The sequence below is a fragment of the Mandrillus leucophaeus genome, unplaced genomic scaffold (genome assembly GCF_000951045.1).
Source record: "Mandrillus leucophaeus isolate KB7577 unplaced genomic scaffold, Mleu.le_1.0 Scaffold276, whole genome shotgun sequence".
Lineage (NCBI taxonomy): Eukaryota > Metazoa > Chordata > Mammalia > Primates > Cercopithecidae > Mandrillus > Mandrillus leucophaeus.
Window position 1 is genome coordinate 523,632 of NW_012102876.1, and position 26,571 is coordinate 550,202.

The 26,571-nt window shown below is 35.5% G+C and overlaps 1 protein-coding gene across 1 annotated transcript in view; it reads right to left on the reverse strand.

Moving 5' to 3' along the window:
* Positions 1–909: 909 nt before the first annotated feature.
* The window catches only part of TYR (tyrosinase), a 123,296-nt gene continuing 97,634 nt past the window's right edge, over positions 910–26,571 (reverse strand). Inside the window, exons 4-5 of the mRNA XM_011984894.1 lie at positions 9,933–10,114; positions 910–1,526 (exon numbers count right to left, since the gene is read on the reverse strand). Coding sequence (XP_011840284.1) covers positions 1,300–1,526; positions 9,933–10,114 — 409 coding nt within the window. The 3' untranslated portion in view covers positions 910–1,299. The remainder of the gene's footprint in view (positions 1,527–9,932; positions 10,115–26,571) is intronic.

Sequence of the window (26,571 nt, forward strand, 5' to 3'; positions counted from 1 at the left end):
AATCCTAAGCAGACAAGCACAGCTAGGTATAAGGAAACTGAAGAGCTGGGAACACCTGGACAAAGTAAATAAATTTGGTTGGAAGGCTGGAAGAAAGAATGGTGAAACACCCTGAAATAATGTGGAAGAGTACTAGGGACTTTTTATAGAGCATGGTTAGCTTTGGTTTATAGTGGGGAGAGAGTTGGCAAGAACCCTGAGCCAATTTAAATGACTGACTGCTTAAATTTTCTCTATAGATTAGCCATCCAATCTAGTATGTGAAGACTTCCAGTGGTAACCACTTATTATTGTCCAAAGATGTCCATTTTGATTTTGGAACTGAGTATTGAACAGTGTTTCCTCTTATTGAACTAAAATTGGGCCCACTATAAATTCTACCCACTGGTCCTCGTCTTTTATGCTATATATAGCCATAATACAAATGTAATATCAATTGTACTTTTTTTTTTTGGAAATCAATAGGGCCCCAAAATTTAAGTAGTAGGATTATCTGAACATCCTAATTTGAAATCTTAATAAGCAAGGAAAATGGAAATGAGTTATTTTACTAGAACTGATAGTCAGAGAGTTGTTCAAACTTCAAATGTTTGATTGCATTTTAAACTTTCTCTAATAAAATACTTTTAGAAGGTGAAAATATGTTAATATACTTATAATTATCATCATTAACATATTTAATGGACACATCTCGAGACAGGCACTTAGCTGGATGTGTTGTTGAGGCTGGGCCCTTGTTCTCAGTGACCTTGAAAAATATCGTCAGAGCTATGACAGGAAAGAGCTAAAGGTTGTTTTCTATTTGAAGTTTATAATATATTTTGGAGCAGAAATGTAAAATATAGGGGAATATCATACTTTCTGAAGAAAAAAAAATGTGTTTCTGAAGCCTAAAGGAGTCAGTTAATGTAGATTTGTCACTGTTTTATTAAAATAAAAAAGGAACCAATAAAACATATATATAAATAATCAGAAGGCAAAAATCAAAATTATTTCCTTTTTGTAAAATAAGAGCACTTTAATTCAGATACAAATAACAGTTCCTCATTACCAAATAGCATCCTTTCCTTAGACATGTGGGCTTAGGGGAAAATGTTAAAAGGGCTGAGTGAAAACAGCAAGACAAAGACAGGCGTGTTCTACCTGAGCTGGAAGAAGGGTACACTTTGTATTAGGTTGCAATTTTGCAAATGGTCTTTACAGAAAAATATCAGCAGATATTCTGTGGGAACCTGGACATTACTTTGAGTTAGAGTGAGGTCACTCTAACTTTTGACCCTACTCTATTGCCTAAGCCTTTTATAAATGGCTCTGATACAACAAGTTGTGGTAATCCTCTTTCTCCATGAGGAGTGGCTGCCTTTCTTCAGCAAGCTGCTTTCTCTTGTGACCACACAGCAAGCTCACAAGCCCTGCCAGCAGGGCAGTGAGGGCGGCTCCTACCATCGCCGCCCCAAGGAGCCATGACCAGATCCGACCGGCTTGTTCCAGATAGGACTTAATGTAGTCTTGAAAAGAGTCTGAGTCTGAAATAGAAAGACATCCCATTGTTTTTATTGTTACCACCATTGTTACGATCACCATCATCTTCAACCTTTCACAGCCCTTTGAAGGCCAGTTCTACTACTTATTAGCTGTAAGAGCTTGGGAAAGTTACACCTAATACTCCAAAGCCTCAGTTTCTTCATCAGAAAAATAGGAAAATAATACCCCCATTGTTGGAACGTTTGAATTTTATAGATAACATCCACAAGTGATTCAGAGCCTGGTATATAGTGTGTACTCAATTAAATGTTAGCTGTGATTTTTCCATCTTTTTCTGTAAAAGGATCTTGTAACTATTCCGATTATCAATAGAACACTGTTACATCATTAATCATTCACTAATCCAGTCTTTTAATTATTTGACAAACATTAATAGTAATGTTGGCAAATGCTCCGTAATCTTAGAAGCCTCCCAAGAACCCCAGGGCATTTGAACAATCTCTATATTCACAGAGGTCACAGTCTTAAATCTTGAAACAGATTTTGGCTCATGGGGGTTGTCCCTCTGTCCCAAGGCTTCGGTGGTGGGGGTCGCTCTTGGTTACCAGGCCGCAGGGGCACAGGAGCGGGCCCTGTACCGCGGTACCCTGGAGCGCCCACACTCTGGGCCTTTGTTTCTCCTCGGAGATGCGTGGACCAAGAACCCTGCGCTCCCTGGTGAAGGACAGGAGCCTGGCCTTGATAGGCCTCAGGACGCTGAAAGTAAAGCCTGGAGGGGCGGGGCTTAGGAGAGCCGATATCTGTATGAATAATGGCCCTTCAGGTGTGCCGAAATCAAACAACAACCAAAACAAGCAAAAAAACAAAAAACAAAAAAAAAAAAAACAAAAAAAAATAATAATAACAAACAAAAAACAAAAAACCTCAAAAGCCTTAAATGAAACTACATTGCAAAAAATAAAAACAATTTTTTTAAAAAGGGAGGAAAAAGAAAAAAAAAACAGAATGAAAAGGGTAAAAAAGTCGAAGAGGCAGAGCCTGAAGAATCTGTGGAAAAACTACTGGATCCAATTGTAGCCAAAGGGAAGGTGGAGCATTTCCTGAAGTGGAAAGGATGTCAGATGTTGACAGTACTTGGGAACCCGCAAAAAATTTAGATTGTCCAGAGTTAATTGAAACATTTCTTAATTCTCAAAAAGCTGGTAAAAAAAAAAAAAAAAGGTACAAAAATAAAGAAAGTCGTTATCTGACAGTGAATCTAATGACATCAAATCAAAGAAGAAAAGGGGTGCTGCCGACAAACCAAGAAGCTTCACCAGAGATCTTGATCCTGAAAGAATAATTGGTGCCACAGGCAGCAGTGGAGAATGCATGTTTCTCCTGAAATGGGAATATTCACATCAGGCCTACTTGGTGCTAGCAAAAGAAGCAAATATGAAGTTTCTTGAAATTGTAATTGCTTTTTACAAAGAGAGAGTAAGTTGGCATTTTTGTCCAGATGATGAAGCTTAATTGTTTGTACTGCAAGATATATATATATATATAAATATAAATATACACATAAATATATATATATATATAAATATAAATATACACATAAATATATATATAAATATATACACAAATCTGGGTCTTGGCTTTTAATTAACTAGTGTGGAAAAATAACTACATTCTAATGAAAATCAGTTTTGATATGTTCATTTTAAAAGTAGTATTGGGAGAGTTGGGTTTTTTTGGTGCGTGTGTTTTTTTTTTCATTAATACCATTGGTTACTTTGAATAAATAAAAGCTTTCTGTAATTGCTTCCTTTATCATAAAAGAACATTTGATATCATGATGTATTATTTCCTCTGCATTAGAGAATAGCATTTCTAAATGTCGTGGAAAATTTCCATAGCCATTACTCAATCAGAACTTGTGTTCAGCCTAAGGAACACTCTGGGTTGTGTGTGTCTGTGTGTGTGTGTGCGTGCATAAAATGCATGCGTAAATGGCTTTTTGTGTTGTTTTTAAACATTCACCAAAACAAAAATCATGGGTAAGCACATGTTTTTGAGATGCCATCATTCTGAGCAACCTAAGAAATAAATCACATCAAATTAAATTCAAAATTTTCCTGAAGCCATACATTTCAAATAAAACAGATGATTCTATAATTAGTTGGATAATTTAAATGAATCATTTAAAAGCAGCCATATAAGAATCCCTATCTACACCCTTGGTCATATAAATGAACAGGCTGTTTGCAAAATTCCTAAAAGGAATAATTTTATTACTACCAACAACCTCCCCAACCAGATGAGGGGACTAGACAGATCCTGCTGTGTTCTAATTATCTAAACAAGACTTAGTTTAATGGACATTTAAATATTCCTCTAGCAAGCCATTCCTTTACAAAAAGTTGAAATCCCTGTGCTATATTGACTAAAAGGTAATGATTCATGGTATGTCTAAGATGTGGCTTATAGGAACCCAATCAGATGGTTGGAGATTTGGCAGTTTAGAATCTGCTGCCATAAATGGATGAACAACTTTTATAATGTATTGACTTGGATATTTTTTCTTCACCTTAACTCATTCCTTACATGTAGACTCAGTCTTTTCAAAATTCGATTTGCTGGTTCAGCAGAAACCAGGATAAACAATAACTTTCTAGTAATCAGAATGTTATCCAATTGTATATTGATTCCTTTATTGTAAATAAAGGTGAATAGTGGTGAATAGTTTTACATTACTTTAAAAAGCAACAACAGATTTTGACCATATATATTTTAAAAATAAATCTGAACAAGGAAAAGTCTTTAGCCTCCTGATTATTTATATTCCTCAAACCACCATAAGAACATGGCACTGGGGAGAGACAGCATCCAATATGTTACTGGCTTAGCATTTCCTCTATTATCACACCCATCACATTATATTCCAGCTATCTATTACATGAATATATTTTTTCTACTAAAATGGTTCCTTGAAGGCCAATAGTATGTTTTCATCATTGATATAATTCTAGAATCTGATACAGTATCTGAAACACATATGAGAGAATGAACATGTTTACTGAATGACTGAATGTGTTATTGTACCCAGAAGATATGGTGAAGGAATGTCCCTGAATGGCAAGTGTGGAATGAGAAGGGGAGACCTACACAAAGGATGTCACCCAGGTGAAAAATGTATAAATTGCCCATATTTCACTCTGTTATGAAGTGGTATTTACAGTTCCTTTTAAAATTTGGTATAAACAGTGATGGGTGCTTTAAAATAAAAAAGATAAAAGTCTAAATTCCAATAGAATTGGAATTAGGAATGTAGGAAAACAAATGTAATCATAGCATACTATTTGGTTGAATTGTAAATAATATTGTAGTAGTGAAAACAATACAATTCCTAGATGTGGATTTGCCCCCAAATATGATAATACTATACTGAGAAGTTGAATGAAAGAACAGGGAAGCTGTAAGTGAATTAAAATCATTATTTAAATATGAGGAACTCTAGAGATAAACTTGATGAATTAACAGATAGTAATATTTGCCTATTATTTAGAAACACAGAGCAAAATAGCAGAATAAATAGTTAAAAGGGTTACAGTAGCTGATATAGGGGCATAAGTCTTTTGTTATAAGTCTTGGATCACTCTTTGGCTTGTAAAATAGCATGCATATATTATTCGATAAAATTAAATTAATTAAAACATATGCTTAACACCTTATGTGTATGTGGAAAAAAGTATAAGAAAAAGTACAATGGAGACTAAAACAACACAAGTGATCAATCTAACAATAAGATTATAGGTGATTTTTATTTTTGTTTTATTCTATTATTATTTTTCCAAAATAAAAAATGAATGTCTTTTTACTGATACAAGTAGAAAGCATGCTACTAAAAGTACCTGAGGCAATTAATAGATGATATAACTATAGGAAATCCATCATCAGATAATGCATATTAAAAAAATAGCATATTGCTAGATAAGGATTACATAGATTAAACTTCCCTGTGCATCAACAATTAACCTAAAAATAAATATAATGAAAAACAAATCTCATTATCAAAATCAACTGCATATTAAAGGCACATAGTAGTTAAGGAGAAATGTTTAAATTTTATGTAAATATAACTATAGAATCTATTTAGGAGACTATAAGATTTGAGTAAATGAGGAAGTTTATACTGAATATCTGTTCAGTAAGAGCAAATGGATTCTTTCTAACAAAACAATTCCTCTATAGAAGTTGCTCTCTATAATGCATATAGAAGATATGTATGTAGAACATACACAGAAGATACTACAAATTTACTTTTTGACATAGCAGAAAGAAGAGAGTGCATCCGGGGCTTACCTTGCAGCAAGTCATGGCTATGTGACTCAAGTCTAGAGCAAAAATATATGTATAACTTTGGGGGAAGTTCCCTTAAAAAGAAAAAATATATCTTCGACCATTTACCTTTTCCTTATATAGATGGGTTGTTGGTGAACCATCATGGACTCTATAATCCAGGGTAAACCCTAGACCTTGAAAGTTACTGTTTTTAATATATATTAAAATTATTTTGAAAATGGGACTACAATACCTAGCTTAGATTGCTGTTAGTGGCTTCAATACACAGTACACTTACAATGTCCAAAAAAGGCAGGATACATAGAGGCTATATAATAAATATTTTCTTTTTTTTAAAGACTCAGCTCAAGTGTTTTCACAGCTTTTAAACACTATTTCTATGTCAGTTCTGTTCTCCAGCTTCTCTTATTATTGCTCCACTTCAATTCATTCCAAGTGGTCTCAATTTTTACTGTCACCAAGGGACTATCTTTGAAACACTTTTACTTCTCAATGTCTTTAAACTAAAATTCAGACTTTCTTTCTAAGCTATCTGCTTTTGAGCCCCAATAGTGCACCTTTTTGTTCTTTCCCAATGTCATAATTTTTTTATCATCTTTCTCTATGTGAAGTCCTATTTTTCTTGTCATCCATTCTTTTCAGAATAATTATGTAGATTTTTGTTTTATGTGCTGTCATTTCCAAAGTGCATTAACATGCCCATTTATTCACAAAACAAACACATGAAGTAGTTAGGGGCCATTACTCTCATGAATTAGGAATCTGCCTGGAGCTATTAAACCAGACAATGTATATATAACCATTGGTACAATGTCTACCATATAGAAAACAATTTACAACTGCTGTTGATTCTTATCATGATAAAATAATAATTTCATCAATATTTCAACTAAATCAGCTTACAATAGGGGTTTTTCTTTCCAAACTTGCTTCAACTGCTGACTCAGCTCCATTCTCTCTTCTGGATTCTCAAACTAGTTTCTTTGCTGCCTTGTGACATTTGGCACAAATGTCCATTTATTATGATTATATCTATTTATATATATCTTACTTTTCAAGCTTGTCACAAACTCTCAAGAACAAGTATTATGTCTTACATGTTTTATCTTTCATTCTTCTATTCATTTATTTAAAAAATCACATATTCATTGAGATACACTACCTGTCAGGGGACACTCTGTCTCATTTACCTTTTCACCCTCAGCACCTGGCAGGTAAACAAATCATTTCGAGAGTAATGTTCTGATGAAGATACAAAGGGATCATGGAGAAGAGACCTCCTACATCTCTCTGTGAAGTCAAGGAAGGCACCAAGAAGACTGTCCCACTGAGTAAAAGAATGAGTCAGACTCTGAGCATATAATGTTGATGGCAATCCATCCTAGGCAGAAAGGAACAGCATGCACAGAGGTGTACACATAGCCAAAAAGAGCTATTGAACAAATTCACAAATGATAGAAGTGTCATCAAATTCCATTGGCAGAATGGGGCACTGCAGTTACTATGAGCATTGTTTCCCCTTCTCATTTTTGAAACCAAATTTCCAGGTCTTTTGTAATGTATGGGAAGAAAGATGCTCTCAACAGAGAAATTTTCTGCTACCCAGAAAGCAAGATTACATTTATCAACAACATTGAGGATATAACCCTTCATTGCCAAAGCTTTTTGGCCTCACCTTGTAAATTAGTTATACATACAAGAAAATTACCTGCTACTCAATTTTCTAAAGAATCGCTAAATTCAATTATAAGAGAATGTTTTATAAATGGCAGAAATCAGCTGCCCTTTTACAGAAATCATTTAAGTAATTATAAGCATGAGTACCTACCTGGATGATGAATAATAATCCCTTTGAACAAAATTATATCAAGACATTTAAAATAATTTTTAAGTAAGCTTAAAATTTGGCTATGAATAGAGATAAATTTTAAACTTCTTGAAAGTACAACAGAAGCAACAATATGGAAAAATTCATAAAACAGAAAATAGGCAATTGCTGTTACTTAGTTTAGCTATTTTGTTTTGTTTTGTTTTACTTTACTTTGTTTTTAGAGATGAGTCTTGCTGTGTTGCCCAAATTGGCCTCACATTCCTGAGTTTAAGTGAACCTCCTGTCTCAGCCTCCCAAGTATCTGCTGTTGGTTACTTTAAAGTCAAACTTCTCTAAAATTAACTTTGTAAATTCAAAGCTGTATGAAAATTACTCTAAAGCATTCAAATAAATTTTGTTTATTTAAATTTAATTGGAAATAAATACCTTCAAGCCTCTAATATGACTCATTGAGCTTCTTTTCCCCTGGCTCATCCAGGCAATTTTGTTGCCTTTGTAGTAAAAAGTATTCATTTGTACACTTGGGGAAGGAACAAAGAGGTGGAGCATATGTGTAGAAGACAATATAGGGGTTAAAGGGAACCCTCCTCTCTGTGCAGTGATGGAGTGATAAAGTTTTGGATTAAATATTTGACACTTATTAGCTTTGTAGTTTAAAATTAATCACTTTATCTTTCTGATTCTCAATTTACTTACCTGTAAAACAGAATAAAAATCACCCCTTCATAGGATTTTAAAAATTAGCTGAGTCAACAGTTTGTATGCTGATGTCCCTCACATTCGGATCTGAGGGCCAGACACCACTTTTGAGTTTCAGGCCTGTGTATCCAACTTCCCAAGAGACATTTACCTTGCCGTCCCATATAACTTCGTTTCACTCTATAACAAAACCATAAGCCTTCCTCCAAGTCTTTCTTTGCTCCTCTTGTTATTATATCAGTGAATTATTCTACCATTCATCAGTTTCACAGGCCAGAAAGCATAAAGCCATTCCTAATATCCTTCATCTGGCATATAAATCATTTTCCAAGTTCTGTAAATTTTGCCTTCAAAATAATATCAAATTAATCATGCTTTCTATCTCCCTTCCTGCCACTACCACTGCAACCCAAACTACCTTTACCTCTTCCCCAGACTCTTGTAATAGCATTTACACTGCCTTTCTGCATGTGCTTTCCAACTGCTAAAATCTTTCTACACACTGAAGCTGCAATAATCTTTTGAAAATTCAAATTTGATTATAACCTGCTTAAAATTTATCAGTGGCTTGCATTATTCTAACAATATGGCCCCAAATCATAATCATGCCCTCCTTTTCAACTAGTTAATTCCACCTGTCATATTGATGTCATCTGAAATATCACTTCATTGACCCCTGGAGTTAGACATATCTCTACATAAATGAGTTTTTAAGCAAGCAGTTATCTTTTTCTTCCATTGTAAACTTTACGAAGATAGAGACTATGTTGTTTACCATTGCATCCATAGTATCTAAGGCAATGTCTTGTTCAAAGTAGTTATTCAATAAATGTGTGTGTAAAGAATAAACAACTCAGTGCAGACACATAAAAAAAACACCTGGCATGATAGAATACTTACAGTGTTTAAAAATATATATCCAAAAATGACCTGAGTATAAAGAGGTATGACATTTTTCTAGCAAACTTCACTTATATTAGTTAAGAGAAATGACACTTCATGATAAATATCACTTGCACTCAAATTGATTTATTGATTTCAGTCCATACCAGATAAAATGTGATGCTTAGAATGGAGAAGCTTGCGAGATAAATTCTGATCTTGGGGGTTTGGGGAAGAATAAAACCCAGGACAGATTCATACATAGAAAAAAATACTATGTAACTATGAGAAAGGCGTGAGTAAACATGACTATAAGTGTAAAATGATTTTTATATCTGAGAGTTTGACAAATGGAGAAATAGAGAAATCCTAAATGGAAAATCTTTGAAAAATAATTACCAGTAAGCTCTCTTCTTTATGTACTGTGGTTTTCATAGAAGGAAGGGAAGACCTGTTACTTGAGACTTACAGGAAGTCCCTCCTCTTATCACACCTCCACCCTTTGCAAACTTCTCTGTTCTTAGTGATCTTAAGATTTTTATTAAACGGGTAATAAATTAAGGATTATAATGCACTTTCTCGATTTAAAGCATTCAGGAATAACATTGTAGAAGCATAAGGTTTTGTGCTATCTCAAAATAAATTAGTAACACTAGATTCAGCAATTCCTCTGAAAGAAAGTAAACTTTACCTGAATCTTGTAGGTAGCTATAGTCATAGCCCAGATCTTTGGATGAAATAAAGAAATCACCGTTTCTGTACAGTGGTATAAAAGGAACCATGTAGGATTCCCGGTTATGTCCAATGGGTGCATTGGCTTCTGGATAAACTTCTTGAAGAGGATGGTGCCTTCGGAGCCACTGCTCAAAAATACTGCAGAGGAAAGGGTTATTCAGACTAAGAAACATATTGTGTATAAAAGACATATTTGAAAATTTTTAAAGTAAAGTAAGGCATATATTAAAATCTGGAGACATGGAAAGATATTGAATATATTCTTTATACTTCAAAAATATTTCATAAAGTATCAGTTTATTCTTTCAGGCCTTGAAGAAGTTCACTCATTTAAAATAAATATTGAGGCTAGCTTTGAAACAATAATTTCTTAGGAGGTGAATAAAACTTACACATTGAGTTTTGAACCTTCAGAATGCTGCAAAATAAAGGTAACCATTGATTGAGTGACAATCATACTTGCAAATTAAATATATTGCTTGTCCCAAAGAAAGACCAGAGAAAGAACATATAAAACTAAATTGGAAACAGTGCTGGAATTTGGTCACTTTTTTGGTTCTGGTGGGAGGCTTTCAACGATTTAAACATCCATGTTGTGATAGGTGAAGTGTGGGCTTAATGAGTCTTGATGGGAGACAGAGCTTACCTCCAATGATAATGGTTTAAATACTTGTACTTTGTTTCCCAGCTTTTCCTAAAGTTAGAGTATGACCATATGATAAATATTCTGCCAATCAGACATACTCATTCATGACTTTGAAACAGGAGATAGTGACACAAAGAAGCAGGGACAATCGGAAACCATCCTAGAAATGGGCAGTGGCAGTTGATACAACAATATTTAGTTTTCAGGGGCAGCAAAGCCAGATGTACCAGCAAAGGAATCCATTGCGCAAGAAGTGCCCTGTGTTCTATAGCATGGTTTTGGCAGCTGTCTTAGCTGATGCCCTTCTTGCTTATTCTCACCTGTTTCTGAACCTGATGCTCCATGATTTTGTGAGCTACCCAATAGCCTCTCAGCAAATTCTTTTCCTACTTAAATCAGGCAGAGTTAGTTTCTGCTTCACGCAACTAAAAGCTTTGACTAGAACAAAAACTAAAAAGTTTAAGGGTTTGAAAACTTCCGTTAGGATTGGGTTGGAACTTCAGTTGTAGGATAATTTATAGGGGACCATTAACAATATGACAAAGAGAATGGCCTTGCATTATTGAGTCGTGTGACATACAAGAAGGAACACAAGAACTAGAGTTGGGGAACTCTCCTTGAGGCCTAGCTCTGTGTTTTCATCTGACTGTATGACTCTAAGCCAATCATTGAACTTGGAGACTTAGCCTCCTCATCCCTAAAATAAGAGTAATAATATCTGTCCTACCTGTTTCCAATATGATAGTTTTTGTGAAAGTACTAAATAAGTAAGCTATCGTTACTTAGCTGTACATTTTAAGCTAGCAGGTCAAAGGTTGGTACATGGTAGAAAAGGTGGTATTGAAAAAGAAGTGATAATGCTTCAAATAAATTGAATATAATTTTAGAAAACCATTTTCAATATTTTGAAGCACAAAAACAAAGAGGACAAGGAAGCCAAATGGAAGAAATGGTGATCATTTTTTCCATGACAGAAAACAATTTTGTTTATTAGAGGATCTGAACTTGAAACACTACTTGTGGTCAAAGTTGGTTTTCAGTTGTGAATTTAGTGAGTAATTGGCAGTCCACTGAAAAACACTAAAAATCTGGTTCATGCATACCAAATACTTTCTAAATTAGTGCAATTATTAAATGAATATTTACTGAGTATCTACTGTAGGTCAACCTACACATAGACCTGTGTAAAAATCTGAGTTCTGTAGGTTACAACAAGGAAGATTTGTAAAGTTTTATAATCTGTTTGATCTTCTTTATTCTACAAAATGTAAATTATGTTTATGCCATGAAGCTAATGTGAGCATTAATTAAAATAACACAAAATACACAGTTAAGTGCTTGCCAAATGGTAAGTAAAAGCTATTATCTTTCTCACAGCTCCTCTCTCCTCTTCTTCCCCCTCCTCAGTATTATGACTATACTGGAAACACTTTAAAATTGATGAGATATAACATAAGCTGTAATAGAAATGCCAAAGCCATGTATATGTGAGCAGTGCCTTTGGTGATGTTTATTATTCTGATAGGCAAAAATGAGAAATTAGAAGATTTAAGATTAGTTTCTTTGTGCTTCACTTTCCTCAACACAAGAAATTAGAAACTGGCTTAACAAATAAACCTCAATTTCGTTGAAGTCCTATGATTTTATAAACTAGTCCTTTTGTTTTAACTTCTATGGTTTTCTTCTCTTCACAAAAGCAGTACTTGTTTGTTATATAAAAAAGAGAAAATATAAACAAAAAGGAAATCATATTACAAATAATTTTTAGTAGACATTTGTACTAAACCATGTATTTTCAATTGGTAAATTAATTTTTTGAAATGAGAAGGAGGCTGTCTGATAATCCCTCCACCACCCCTGTCAAACTTCGACTGATTTTGGAATAGCCTGATATAAAATGAGCCACTAGATAAGGGCTTGAAGCAAAAATTGTACCTTTTGTCAATTGAGAAAAATTACTATTATAGTTCAATTTATAAATAATCTTGTTTCTGCCATGAAATAAAAATTCTTTACCTAAGTAGGGCAAGGACATCAATTCTCAGCACCAAAAGATTTAATGGATGAAACCATTAATGTGCTCACCCACCTCATCAACCTTTTCAAATGAAGATATTAATCTTGATTAAGTTCTTCACCAGTGACTCTCAACTTCAGTTAATTTCACCAAACCATGTCTAGAATAGCTCACATGGGAATACTAATGTTTAACTTAGATAATTACATTGACATTTAGGGAGGAGGGGGTAGTCATCATTTTAGCAAAACTTAATTTGAACTGAATCTAAATAGTTTTCTGAACATCTGAGCAACAGTGAAATTCACAACAGAAAAATTAGAAAAATGTAAAGATGACCACAGATGGAAACATGGAAAGATATGTTTTTTAAATGAAAGCTGGCATGGGAACTCTGATTTCAGGTCCGTAAAGACTCTGGTCACTCTTATCCTTAAAATAAGGAAAAAATAGACAAATTAATAATCATCAAATTTTCTTGGACCCATGAGAGAATTGAAGTTGTGGGTCAAACTGCCATACTCAAAAGTGGAGAGATGAGTTCATCCAGAGGCACATAGCTGAGATCTGCTTACCAGGGGCAGGAGCAGCTGGATTCCTAAAGTGGTAGGAACGCTGAAACACTTCCATGAATGACTGGAGACTGAGTCTAGACTAGTGATGATAGTGGGAAATTCCTGGGTGCTGCTGTCTTAAGGGAACTTCCACATGTTTGGGGCTTTACCTCCAGGAACTCCACCAGGTTTTCATGGTGAAGACCTCAGAAAGATACTCTCCTTATTCTGTCACAGAGAGGAGGAGAGTGACCATTGTGAAATATGCCCAGGACATTATCCATATCAAAGCCCTATGATCCAGGGGAAATGGTTAGAGCCTTATCCCAGTTTCAGGAAGAGAATTCCTTTCAGTCCAGCCTCTTTCAGTTTTCCTGTCTCACCTAAGGGGAAGTAAATATAAGCCACAGGTGTCAGAGTTTCAAGGAAATAAATAGAAATACTGCAGTCAGGGAAGCAAATAGAGGGGCAGAGGCAAAAGAAGAAAAAGCTGTATTGTGAAGCCCCAATGCACTAGTCTACTAAAGGACTAAGATTTAATTAGAATATTTTGAACACTCCCCCTCCCTCATACTTTACCACCATCCAACAAAGCTTCAGTATAACAACAGTGGATTGCAGCTAAAAGAGCTGAAATACATAAACTATCTCTAAGGAAGAGTATGTAGGGGAACCTAAAACCAAGAATAGAGACAAAAACAAATACACTAGAGAAACTTGAGGCCTCTGATCTCAAAACCATAACAACTATGACAAAATCATTGTCCGACTCCTTGCCAGAATATCATAAATTTGTACACTAAAAGCCCATTTACCTCGGTTTATCTTACCTAATAAAACCTATATGGCTTTTAATAAAAAATTACAAGGCATGGCAACAGAGAAGAAAAAAAATCTGAAGAGACAAAGCAATCATTGAATCAAAGAATCAAAGCAACTCAGATATGATATAGATTTTGGAACTATGAGACATGGAATCTGAAATAATTGTGAATAATATAAATTTTAAATAACTATAATATAAATTTTAAATAACTATACATAATATAAAATTAACACAATAGAATAACATTTCTAATAAAAAAGTAAATAATACACCAAAAAACCCATGAATAATGTAAGCAGAAAGACGGAAACTCTAAGAAAAAATCAAAAGAAAGGCTAGAAATCAAAAACACTCCAACAGTGTTGCATATATCACTAGCGTTGATATGGTCAAGAAAAGAATCAGTGAACTTGAGGCTAGGTTAGCAGAAACTTCCCAAACTGAAATGCAAAGAGAAATAATAAAAAATAATTAAGAATTGTGGGATAATTTCCAAAAAATGTAACATATGCATAATTGGAATTCCAGAAGAAGAAAAAGTAGGCAGAACAGAAGAAATATTCTCCAATAAAGAGAACTGTGGCTCCTTGAAGAAATGGCAGCCTCTAGGGCTGGAATAAGAAACATATAAGATGAATGTTGAGCATCTTGCAGTCCCATAAAGTAAGGATATATTCAAGGAAACCACAGCCATCCACAATGTTAGAGATATGTGAAAGGGACAGAGGAGTCAACTGAAATCACTCCTAAAGGCTAAAACTGGAAGAGTTTGAGCCACAAAATAAAGCCATATAAAATAAATATAGAGGAGTCTATACAGATATAATCTATAAATACATAAGTTAATAAATGGAGAGAAATATATAAATCTATCATGTAAAAGAATTCAAATAATTATGATCATGTAAATGAATTCAAATAATTATGTAGATACTCTGCCCTGAAGGTACTATCTGTAACTCCCCACTCACTAAGTATGGGATGCACACAGTTACTTCTTTTCAAAGAGTACAGTATCAAAACATGGTGAAATCATTTAACAGTTTGAGAAAGTTGACCAACACTACCTCTGACAGGTAATCAAGGTTAACATTCACAATGGTAAGTTATGTTAATAGCGTGGCCCTTGTGGGGTGATAGACGTGTGATAATTTCTCTCTACTCATCGTAAGGGTCATGGCCAACACTCCTATAACAAAAGACAGATTAACAAGTGAAAAGCATAATAATTTAATCAAAGTTTTATATGACATGGGAGACTTCAGACAAAAGAAACAGAGACCCAGGGAAAATTGTCTATTTTTATGCTTAGATTTTATGCTTATGGCCAGTGATGCAGAAATTTGACAGGACAAAAGGGTATGATCTAATGGTAATAGACTGAGAGAAACAATCCAGTGAGACCTATCTGTTTGTATTCTTTTTGATCTCTCTGTGCAGCAGTCCCTCCTCCTACATATAGGGCAGGACCTTAGAAATGAAGGTTTTATGATCTACTATCAAACAACGTAGGTCAAAGTATTTCTTTATGGCCAGTTGCTACACAGAAAGATGAGAGAAGATGATAGTAATATTTTTAGGGTTTACGGCTTGTTTTGGAAAAGAAAGGTTCTAGTTTTCATGAACTTGGGGAAGAAGTTGTCTAGTTTCTATGGCTTCTTTCCCAGGAGAAAGAGGGGACAGAGACTTTGCTTCTGAGGCCTTCCAATCTCCTTTACTTCAAAATACTCAGCATCCCAAGGCACCATACTTTGGGGTACATTTTGAGTCCTTATACACCTGTGATATGATGTGAAGAGAACGGTGCTTTACCTCTATGGTTGTCCATCTCAAAACACATATCCCAGTTTAATCATTAGAAAAATATCAGACAAATATCAAATGTGGGACATTTTACAAAATACCTGAGCAGTACTCCTCAAAGTTGTGAAGGTCATCAAAAAACAAGGAAAGTCTGAAAAACTCTCATAGGCAAGAGGAACCTAAGGAGACAGGATGATTAAATACAATGTAGTATCCTGGGTGGGATCCTGGAGCAGAAGAAGATGTTAGGTAACTACTAAGTAATCTAAATAAAGTATTGATCGGAAGTATGCGACAAATTCAAGGAACTAAAAATTGACCAATATGTCTATGGGGATAAGGAGCAAATAGCTCCAGATGAGGCTAGGAAGGTGAACTGAGGCCAAATCATGAAGGGTAGCAGAGGCCATGTTAGGGAAATTTGTGTTTTTTTCCTAAGAATGGTAAAAAATCAGTTTGTATCTGGGATGGTGAATGATAACATGAACAGTTTATCATTTGTAAAAGACCAGACAGATTTCATTGCAAAGAAGGGACTGAGGAAGAGTAGGAGTTGGTGGATATGCAGGCATCAAGGGAGATAAATCAGTGAGAAAATTATGTCCAGGAAAAAAGATGACGTCCAGAAGTCCAAGCAGTACAACTGAGAGGCCAGGTGCCACAGAAAATGCCTGATTTTCTGGCTTATGCTACTGAGCAAAGTGTTTGTATTACCAGATATAGAAATCCCTGAAGAAGTGGAATATTAGGGGAGGATGTTAATGTCATGATTCTAGATGTGCTGTGCTGCAAGATGTTTTTGAGACATTTCAGTGGGGATGTCAGGTCATTAGCTGGATATCTGGGTCTGGATTTCAGAGTAAGAGTAACTTTGGAAGCACAAATGGAGAACCCACCAACCTCTAGCTAATAACTGAAGCCATGGGAATAATGAGATAATGAAAATACAAGAGAATCTGGAGTTATTTTTCTTAGATGTCATCTTTCTGAAAGGCCAGGACAGATGATGTGACAATCACACTGTCTTTGAGAACTACAGCTTGAGATGCCTCCAGCCACTCAAATTTCTAGTCACTCAAAATTTATTGAATTGTAGTTGTATAATAGCAAGGCCAGTGCATTCCTGTATTTTTTATTCTTTTTTGTTTGTTTGTTTATTTCTTCATGTAGTACTTGTTTTGAAGCAGTTACTTGTTAAAACAAATTTGTAATTTTTAAATGATAATAAACATTTCCATTTAAACTTAATCCAATAAAACTCTCTAGGCCTCAGTGTGCTCATTTATAGAAAGCAGATGGTACTATCCATTTTAACGTAGTTATGAGAACAAAAATAAAATAAGGAAATGAAATGTCGAGTAATAATACTTATGGATAAAATGAGAAAACATATATGATTGACTCAGTTCTGAAGAAGCAGTAGTTTGTTTTCTTCCCTTCCAAACCCCTCATTTTACAGAGGCAAAATAAAATTTGAATCCAAAGGTCACAGTTAACGGTACAACCAATACTGGAATCAAGAGGTCTTGGCTACCACTCTGTTACTAATAATAGTAAATACCCTGTTCTCTGTGTGTTTACACAGGATGACAGGGGTGTTTCTGCAGATGTGAGTATGCATATGCTTCTACCAAAGTCTGATGTGTAGATTTTCTCTCTCTTGGAAGATGCTCTGCTTGACCTTCATCTTGAAATGTAAGCTGTTTATCCAACAGACACCTGCATTAATTAGCATTAAACACCTTAAGTGTTCCTTTTCTCAGAGGACTCAGGATTCACGCTCTTTATACTCAAGGAGTAGCAATGAATACATTGCAAGATCAGGAAAGGATATGTATTAGCATAACAAATACAACGAAGGAGATAACGTGAAATCATACTTAAAAAAAAGGGCAGAGAGAAAGTAGTGAAAACAGTTGGTAAGGGACTGAGTTAACATGAGAACCCAGTTCTTCTGGCTGACCTATCTGGGCTTGTTTCTCTGACACTCTCATGTTCCCTATCTAGGTTTCTGTTCTTTCCTTCCTTTCTCTCCATGAGGAGGTTTCTGTTACTTTCTGACTAAGCTTTAAGCAATGTAGATGGAGGAGAATTTGTCAACAGGGTGGGAAAGGTACAGAAAACAGATGCTAGATTATCCGTTAAACACATTCCTTATTTCAGAAATTCAGGATCACAATCACTTTTTTTTCTTTCACTGTGAGGGAACAAATCCAAATAGAGGCAGAGCATTGTTGTTTTCAGAGCAGGCACAAGTACATTGGGGGAATATTAATGCTGCCAACCAGCTGAAGAATAGCAGCTTTTCATCTTTTGTTTTCTCAGGGCCATGCACACAGTAGGTGCCAACTATTTGCCCAATAATCTTGAGTTTATAATCTAACCCAGAAGACAAATGTAGCAATAAAGCAATTTCTATAAAATAAATTCTTAATGTATTATTAAATGAAGTTTAGCTGAAAACTGTCTCCTACATATTTTAAGTTCAGCCTAAAGGTTTCTCTGTACATTGTGAACTATAACCTAAATGGACTTGTAAACAGACTATAGTCTATTCTTTCACCAATCACCGAGTTTTGTCTAATCAAAGGTTGCCAGCTGTTCAAACCGTGTTCAAATAAGTCAAACACCAAGCTATAACCAATCTGTTTCTGTACCTCACTCTCATTCTTTTAATGTTATTTTTCTTTTTCTGCACATAAATCTTCTTCCACCATGTGGCTATGCTAGAGAATCTGAGCCTACTCTAGCTCAGGAAGCTATCTGATTTATGAATTGTTCTTTGCTCAATTAAACTCTTTTAAATTTAATTTGGCTAAAGTTTTCCTTTGAACAATATCTTGCTTACTATTTTATTGTTTCCATTTTACAGAAGAAAAAATTAAGTCAAAGAATCTAAGAATTTGCCAATAGTAACTCAGCTAGAAAGCAGTAGGAAATCTGGGGTTCCATTTTATATTCCTGTGACTTTTATTATAACACTCAGCTGGCAGAGCTAGGACCAGAATCACGGTGCTCTGTTCCAGGTTTAATGCTTTTCCACTAACATGCAAGAAATTAGTAATTGGGAATTAAAACAGAAAGGTGGACAAGGCTTTCACGTTTTGTTCCAAGTATTAGCAGGCCTTTCAAAGCTATACACAGAAGTGAGAACTAGGCATCTTCTGATTTCACCTCATGTGACAAACAGACATTTGATTACAAAATCTCTCAGAGTATGTAAGAAAGGATGACAGCATAGTTGTGAAACACTAATATCAGTAGTCTAAAGACATATGATTTATCCTTGCGGAATTGAAACCCTTTTTTATTCACAGGTCATGAGGACCTGTAGACCAGCATTGGCTTAGTAGAGCATGAGGTGGCAACAGATAAGTAGGTCAAAGAGAATGCCATAGACATGAAATTCTGGATCTGGGCCTAGATGTATCCATGATGACTAGCTTAGAATACCCTCCTGAAGAGGGCCACAGAGTACTTGGGAGGTGACTTTAAGAGTGCTGAAAGGGACCTAAACAGCTCACATCACAACAGGCAGTGAAAGTGAAGGGAGTTGGGGAAAGCAGTACAATATATCTTGTTATGAACATGGGAAGAACCTGCCAGATGAACATACAAGAGGGGAAAGTCCAATTTCCACAATCACAAAGGCTTCTACAAGGCATCCTAACTTTACCCCTGGGATGTGGCAGCACGAAGAGAAGCCAGAAATACAAAACCTCCTCCTAAGAAACCTTGTTTCAAATTCCTGTTTTTGGTTTTTGTGAGGAGAGAGGAGATAATCTCTGGAAGTTTCAGTTTGCTCTTCTGTAAAATATGGATAATAACAAACTGTAAAGAGCTGTGAGACATAAATGAGATGAGGTGTACAGTACACCAAGGACAGTGCCTAACATGCAGTGAGATTAGTTGTGGTCATTATACTTGCACAGAGAAGAAACCATTAGTTCTACAGCTTAATACAGGAGCCAATTTAATTTCCTCAGACAAGACATTTTATATATTTGCTATTTGGTCTCCCATCCAAGTACTAACGAGGCTAGACCCTGCTTAGCTTTCAAGAAATTGGTATGCCTATGGTATAGACATAGGCACATTTTTGCTATTTGTGAATTATGGTTTACCACATACAAAAGAGATATCCTAAAATTTCAATAGGTCTGTGAATTTTGTTTCTTATTTTAAAATATAAACAGAGAATCATACAATATAAAGGCTAGCCTCACAGATTCTGGAGCTAGATGATTGTGATACTTAGTAATTCTGCAAACTGGGGCAAGCTACTTAACTTCATGTACTCCACTCTTCTTTTCAGTGAAGTGGGGATTATAACATATTATGAGCTAAACTGTATCCCTGTAAAATTCAAATGTTTAAGTCCTAACTCCTAACACTTCAGAATGTTACTTTATTTGGATATAAGATCTTTAAAGAGATAATTAAGTTGAAATGAAATCATTAGCATCGGCCAGAATCCAATATGAATGAAGTCCTTAGAAGAAGAGGAAATTTGAGCATGGGCAGGGACAGAGAAGACTATGTGAAGATGCAGGAAAAAAGATGGCCATCTACAAGTCAAGGGAAGAAGACTTAAAATAAACCAACCCTAGTGACACCTTGATCTCAGACTTTAATTTTCCAGAACTGTAAGACAAAAAAAAAATTCTGTTGCTTAAGCTACCCAGTCTGTGGCACAGGTATATCACATTTGATTACAATTCAATTTATTGCTTTATGCAGATATTACATTGTTTACAAATTGAAGGTTTGTGGCAGCCCCACATTGCAGAAGTCTCTCAGTGACGTTTTTCCAACAGCATGTGTTCACGTCACGTCTCCGTCACAGTTTGGTAACTCTCACAATATTTCAAACTTTTTCAATGTTACTAAATCTCTTATTATGATCTGTGATCAGTGATTTTTGATGTCACTCTTGTAATTGTTTTGGGGTGCCACAAACCACATCTGTATAAGATGGTGAAGTTTTGTGTATGTTCTGACTGCTCCATCTGCCAGCCGTCCTCCTTCCCTCCCACCTCCATCGCCAACAGTCCTTCTCCCTCTCTTCAAGCCTCCCTGTTCTCTGACACATAGAAATGCTGAAATTGGGTCAATTAATAACCCTACTGTGGCCTATAAATGTTCAGTTGAAAGGAATAGTCACACATCTCTCACTTTAAATCAAGAGGTAGGAATAATTACCTAGAGGTGGGAATAATATTAGATAAATATTAGAGGTAAAAATAATAATGAGGAAAGCATGTCCAAAGCCAACATAGGCCAAAAGCTAGGCCTTTTATATGAAATGTAGTCAAGCTGTAAATGCAAAAGAAAAATTCTTGAAGGAAATCAAAAGTGCTACTCGTGAACACATAAATGATAAGAAAGTGAAACAGTCTTATTGCTGATATGGAGAAAGTTTTAGTGGTTTGGATAGAAGATCAAACCAGCTACAACCTTCTGTTAAGCTAAAGCCTAATCCAGAGCAAGGTCCCAGCTCTCTTCAATTCTGTGAGTCCTGAGAGCAGTGAGGAAGTTGAAGAAGAAGAGTTTGAAGCTGGCAGTGATTCAAGAGATTTAAGAAAAGAGTCCATTTTCATAAAATAAAAGTGCCAGGTGAAGCAATAAGTTCTGATAGAAAAGCTGCGGCAAATTAACCAGAAAATCTTGCTAAGATAATAGATGAAAGTGACTACACTAAACAACCAATTTTCAAGGTAGACGAATTGGCTTCTATTGGAAGATGCCATCTAGGACTTTCTTTGCTAGAGAGAAGTCAATGCCTGGTTTTAAAGCTTCAAAGAATAGGCTAACTCTCTTGTTAGGAGCTAAAGCAGCTGGTGAGTTTAAGTTGAAACCAGTGCTTATTTAGTTGAAGCCATTCCAAAAGTCCTAAAGCCATCAAAAATACTAAATTTAACTCTGCCTGTGCTCTTTAAATAGAAAAAGGTTTAGATGACAGCACATCTGTTTATACCATGATATACTGAATATTTCAAGTCCATTGTTGAGACTTACTTCTTAAAAAAAAAAAAAGATTTCATTCAAAATATTACTGCACATTGACAAGGTCACCCAAGAGCGCTGATGGAGATATACAAGGAGATGAATATTGCTTTCATTCCTACCTACACAACATCCATTTGGCCGCCCATGGATTAAGGAGTAATTTTGACTTTCAGTTGTTATTACTTAAGAAATACATTCTGTAAGGGTATAGCTGACATACAGTGATTCCTCTGATGAATTTGGGCAAAATTAATAGAAAACCTTTTGGAAGGGGTTAACTATTTAGATACAATCAAAAATATTAATTTTCATGGGAGGTAGTCAAAATATCAACATTAACAGAAGTGTGGAAGAAGTTGAATACAAACCGCATGGATGACTTAGAGGGGGTTCAAACTTCAATGGAGAAAGTTATTGCAGATGTGGGAGAAATTGCAAGAGAACTAGAGTACAAGTGGAGCCTGAAGATGGAAACAAATTATTCAATCACATAATAAAATTTGAATGAATGAGGTGTTGCATCTTATGGATGAGCAAAGAAAATGGTTTCTTGAGATGAGATTTATTTCTGGTGAAGATGCTCTGAACACTGTTGAAATGACAAAAAAGTACTTAGAATATTCTATAAATTTATCTAATAAAGCTCCAGCAGGGTTTGAGAGGATTGACTCCATATTTGCAAGAAGTTCTACTGTGGGCAAAATGCTATCAAATAGCATCACATGCTACAAGAATACATTTTTTGAAAGGAAGAGTCAATCAATGTAGCAAACTCTTTTTTTTTTTTTTTTCTTGTTTTAAGAAATTGTTGCACCCACTCCAAACTTCAGCAGCCATCACCCTGATCTGTCAGCAACCATCAACCTGCTAGATCTACCAGAGGCCTGACCTACCAGAGAAAAGATTACAACTTGCTGAAGGTTCAGAATATTCTTAGCATTTTTTAGTATAAAGTATTTTTAATGTAAGGTATACACATTATATTCTTAGGCATAATGTTATTGCACCATAAATATACTACAATATAGTGTAAATATAACTTTTTATATGCACTGGGAAATCAAAATATTAATGTGACTAACTTTATTAGAATGTTTGTTTTATTGTCATGGTCTGAAGCCATGTCTTACAGTTATAACTTCCATATCTTAGAGTTATGCTTGCACTCTATTATGGAAGCCCTAAGAAACCAATAGGTAATATTACCTACTACAAGGGATTATTTTTAGCATTAACTGAATTAATATATGTAAAATCAATTACAGTAATTTGTAGCATAGAGTTAGTATTGATGTTATTATTATTGTTGTTAAAATTATAAATACTTTGTTTTGGGATTTTTCTTCCTTACGGGTTCTTTAAACTTTTATATTCTCCTACATCCTTTGCCCCTTTAAGATTAGCTCAATGGCTACATTTATGAAAACTTTTTTTTTTTTTTTGAGACGGAGTCTCGCTCTGTCGCCCGAAAACTTTTAAGAGTTGACATTTTCCTCCTTTGATTATCACATTTGTCATATTGCATTGCAATTATTTGATCATGTGTCATTTTTCAGCTATATGGGAAATTCACTGAAAGCAATGATGTTGCCTTATTGGTCATTATATGTCGCGTGTCCATTACAGTGCCTGCCAGTTAAAAAAATGAATTCAACCAGGAGATTGAATTCATATTATTTATAAAGTCTCATAAACCATACACGAAATACATAGGAATTGTGTATTTTTCCCTAGAGATTCCAAAATGTTTTCAAATTATTTAAGAGAGTATGAAACATTTTATGAATCACTAGTGTTTACATATCAGAACTTGGAGAACAAAAGATCTAAGAGATGTTGATGATTTGGGTTTGAATCTTGGTAGATTGTACCATTCACTAATCCCCATCAATTAGGACAGTGCCTGGCATGTAATAAGCATTGCATTGAGTGCTGGAGATACAAAGCCAAATGAGGAAATGTGCTTGTTTTACAAAGAGCTGAAGTCTGGTCAATAATTCAGCACAGTACAGTGCGAATGCCAGCAGAGAAGGGCCCTTCATGCCTTGGGAAACAAGAGAAAGAGGAGATAGTATCCGCTTGGATGAGGGATCAGTGGTGTCGGTCAAGGTGCCCCTTCAGTGACGCTTGAACTTAAGTTTTAAAAAATGAATAGTAGAGATCTGGGCAAAGTAATAAAAGGGAAAAAAAAGCACTCTAGGAGTAGTAAAGCACACGCATGAAGGAACAGAGGTGTGCTTTTGGGACCCTGCAAGTAGATCAGATGGATTGAAAGGCAGGATATTATGTGGATATCTGTGGGTATATGTGGTTTAACCCAGATAATATAGGTTTGCATGAAAGGTAATTAGTCAATATTAGTTTAAAAGCTGTGAGAAGCCATTGGAGGATTGTAAGCCATGGAGTGACATAATCGTGCCTAGTTAATGTACAATTCAATGGACCGACAGCTGAGTTTGAGGGCTCAAAGGGAGCAACGCAGTAGTAGATCCACAGCCTACTTCTACTGAGACCACTGGGAAAAACTTGGAAGCTCTATCTAGGTTTGAAATAACAGCGTCCCAGGAGCTCTATTTCCTCCTGGCTCCTGGCTAATGATGAAACACATTTGAGAGTATCTGGAAACTTTCACTGAAAAACAGTCCTTTTAAGAGAACTCGACACTCTAAGAGTAGAGATTGTCAGGAATAAATAGCTTCAAATGAAAATCCTGTTATACAGCTAAGAAATTCAACTGGGGCCAATCTCAATTAATTTTAAGTGTATAGTCTAGAAGTTCTTAACTTAGTTGAGAAAAGGGGAAACAAACCCTTGGGGAATGAGTAAGGGAGTTAAAATCAGATTAAAATCACTTAAACTAATGATGAAACTTGGAGGAACTTAGTATAAGAACCAAAAAGTCCTAAAGAATTAAAAGTTTAAGAAAGAAAGTCAGTTTCAGTGTTTTTTTCTCTCCTTTCCCATAAACATTTAAGCATTTCATTAAGTAGCAGGCACCCTGCTATGAACTATTTAATGTGCACCCAGGATTGAGAGACACTGCATTAGGCAGAAATTGCACTCAAATAAAATGAGCCAGGCCACACAGGGCACAGTAGTCAGGATGAATCTAGAAAAGGTCTCCTAAAGGGCCAGCCCCTACAGACAATGCTGGGTGCAAATGAGAGGTCTGCTATTCACTTAGCTTTCAATAGGAATTACTGATGGACCCTCAAAGCCTCACCGCTCTTACCTCTGAAGTGGTGATAACAAAACTTCCTCTCTCCCTTCACTGAGTTGTCCGTTTATTTATTCAATAAATATTCTATCATGTTAAGGATCATGACATGTCAGGCTCCAGTGATGTAGAAGCACAGTCCCTATCCTCATTGATCTCTCTCCATGTTGTGATAAATGCATATATATAGTGTTAAGGCAATGTAAATGATGCTTTTAAAGATGTGTATAAAGCCTGTGGGATCACAGCAGGAGCAGCTAACCAGATGGGGAAACGAGGAAGTGGTATTTAAATTGGATGAGTAAATTATGGGAAAGGTATCACATAGAATGTGTAGACTGACAGGGACCCTGGGCACTGATGTAATTGAAAAATAAAAGTGATCTGGTGTGGGATGCAATGTATAGAGCAGTGCAGGATCTACAAGAAGTGAGCCCGGAAAGGTGGAGGTGGGTCACACTATGAAAGGCCTTATGCATATCAGGGTGGGGAGTCTGGGCTTGATCCCAAGGGTTAACTTGTACCTAAGTATTTTAGATAAGAAGTGACCATTCCTGGATTTTAATTTTGGAACTATAATTATAATGGATGTGTGTATTATATTAAATTATAATAAATCAAAATATAATACTTCTGTTTAGTGTAGATCATAGTATGCCAGGGGAGCGATAGTGACTAAGACAACTTCTACATATGACAAATAGCTATTACTTTTTTTTTTCTTCGCAATTCGGATATTAATTTATTACTTTTCTTTTTCTTTCTTTCTTTTTTATTATTATACTTTAAGTTCTAGGGTACATGTACACAGCATGCAGGTTTGTTACATATGTATACATGTGCCGTGTTGATGTGCTGCACCCATTAATTCGTCATTTACATTAGGTATATCTCCTAATGCTATCCCTACCCTCTACCCCCACCCCACGACAGGCCCTGATGTGTGATGTTCCCCACCCTGTGTCCAAGTATTCTCATTGTTTAGTTGCCGCCTATGAGTGAGAACATGCTGTGTTTGGTTTTCTGTCCTTGTGATAATTTGCTCAGAATGATGGTTTCTAGCTTCATCCATGTCTCTACATAGGACATGAACTCATCCTTTTTATGGCTGCATAGCATTCCATGGTGTTTATGTGCCACATTTTCTTAATTCAGTCTATCATTCATGGATATTTAGGTTGGTTCCAAGTCTTTGCTATTGTGAATAGTGCCACAATAAACATATGTGTGCATGTGTGTTTATAGAAGCATGGTTTATAATCCTTTGGGTATATACCCAGTAATGGGATGGTGGGGTCAAATGGTATTTCTACTTCTAGATCCTTGAAGAATCGCCACACTGTCTTCCACAATGGTTGAACTAGTTTACAGTCCCACCAACAGTGTAAAAGCATTCCTATTTCTCCATATCCTCTCCAGCACCTGTTGTTTCCTGACTTTCTAATGATCACCATTCTAACTGGTGTGAGATGATATCTCATTGTGGTTTTGATTTGCATTTCTCTGATGACCAGTGATGATGA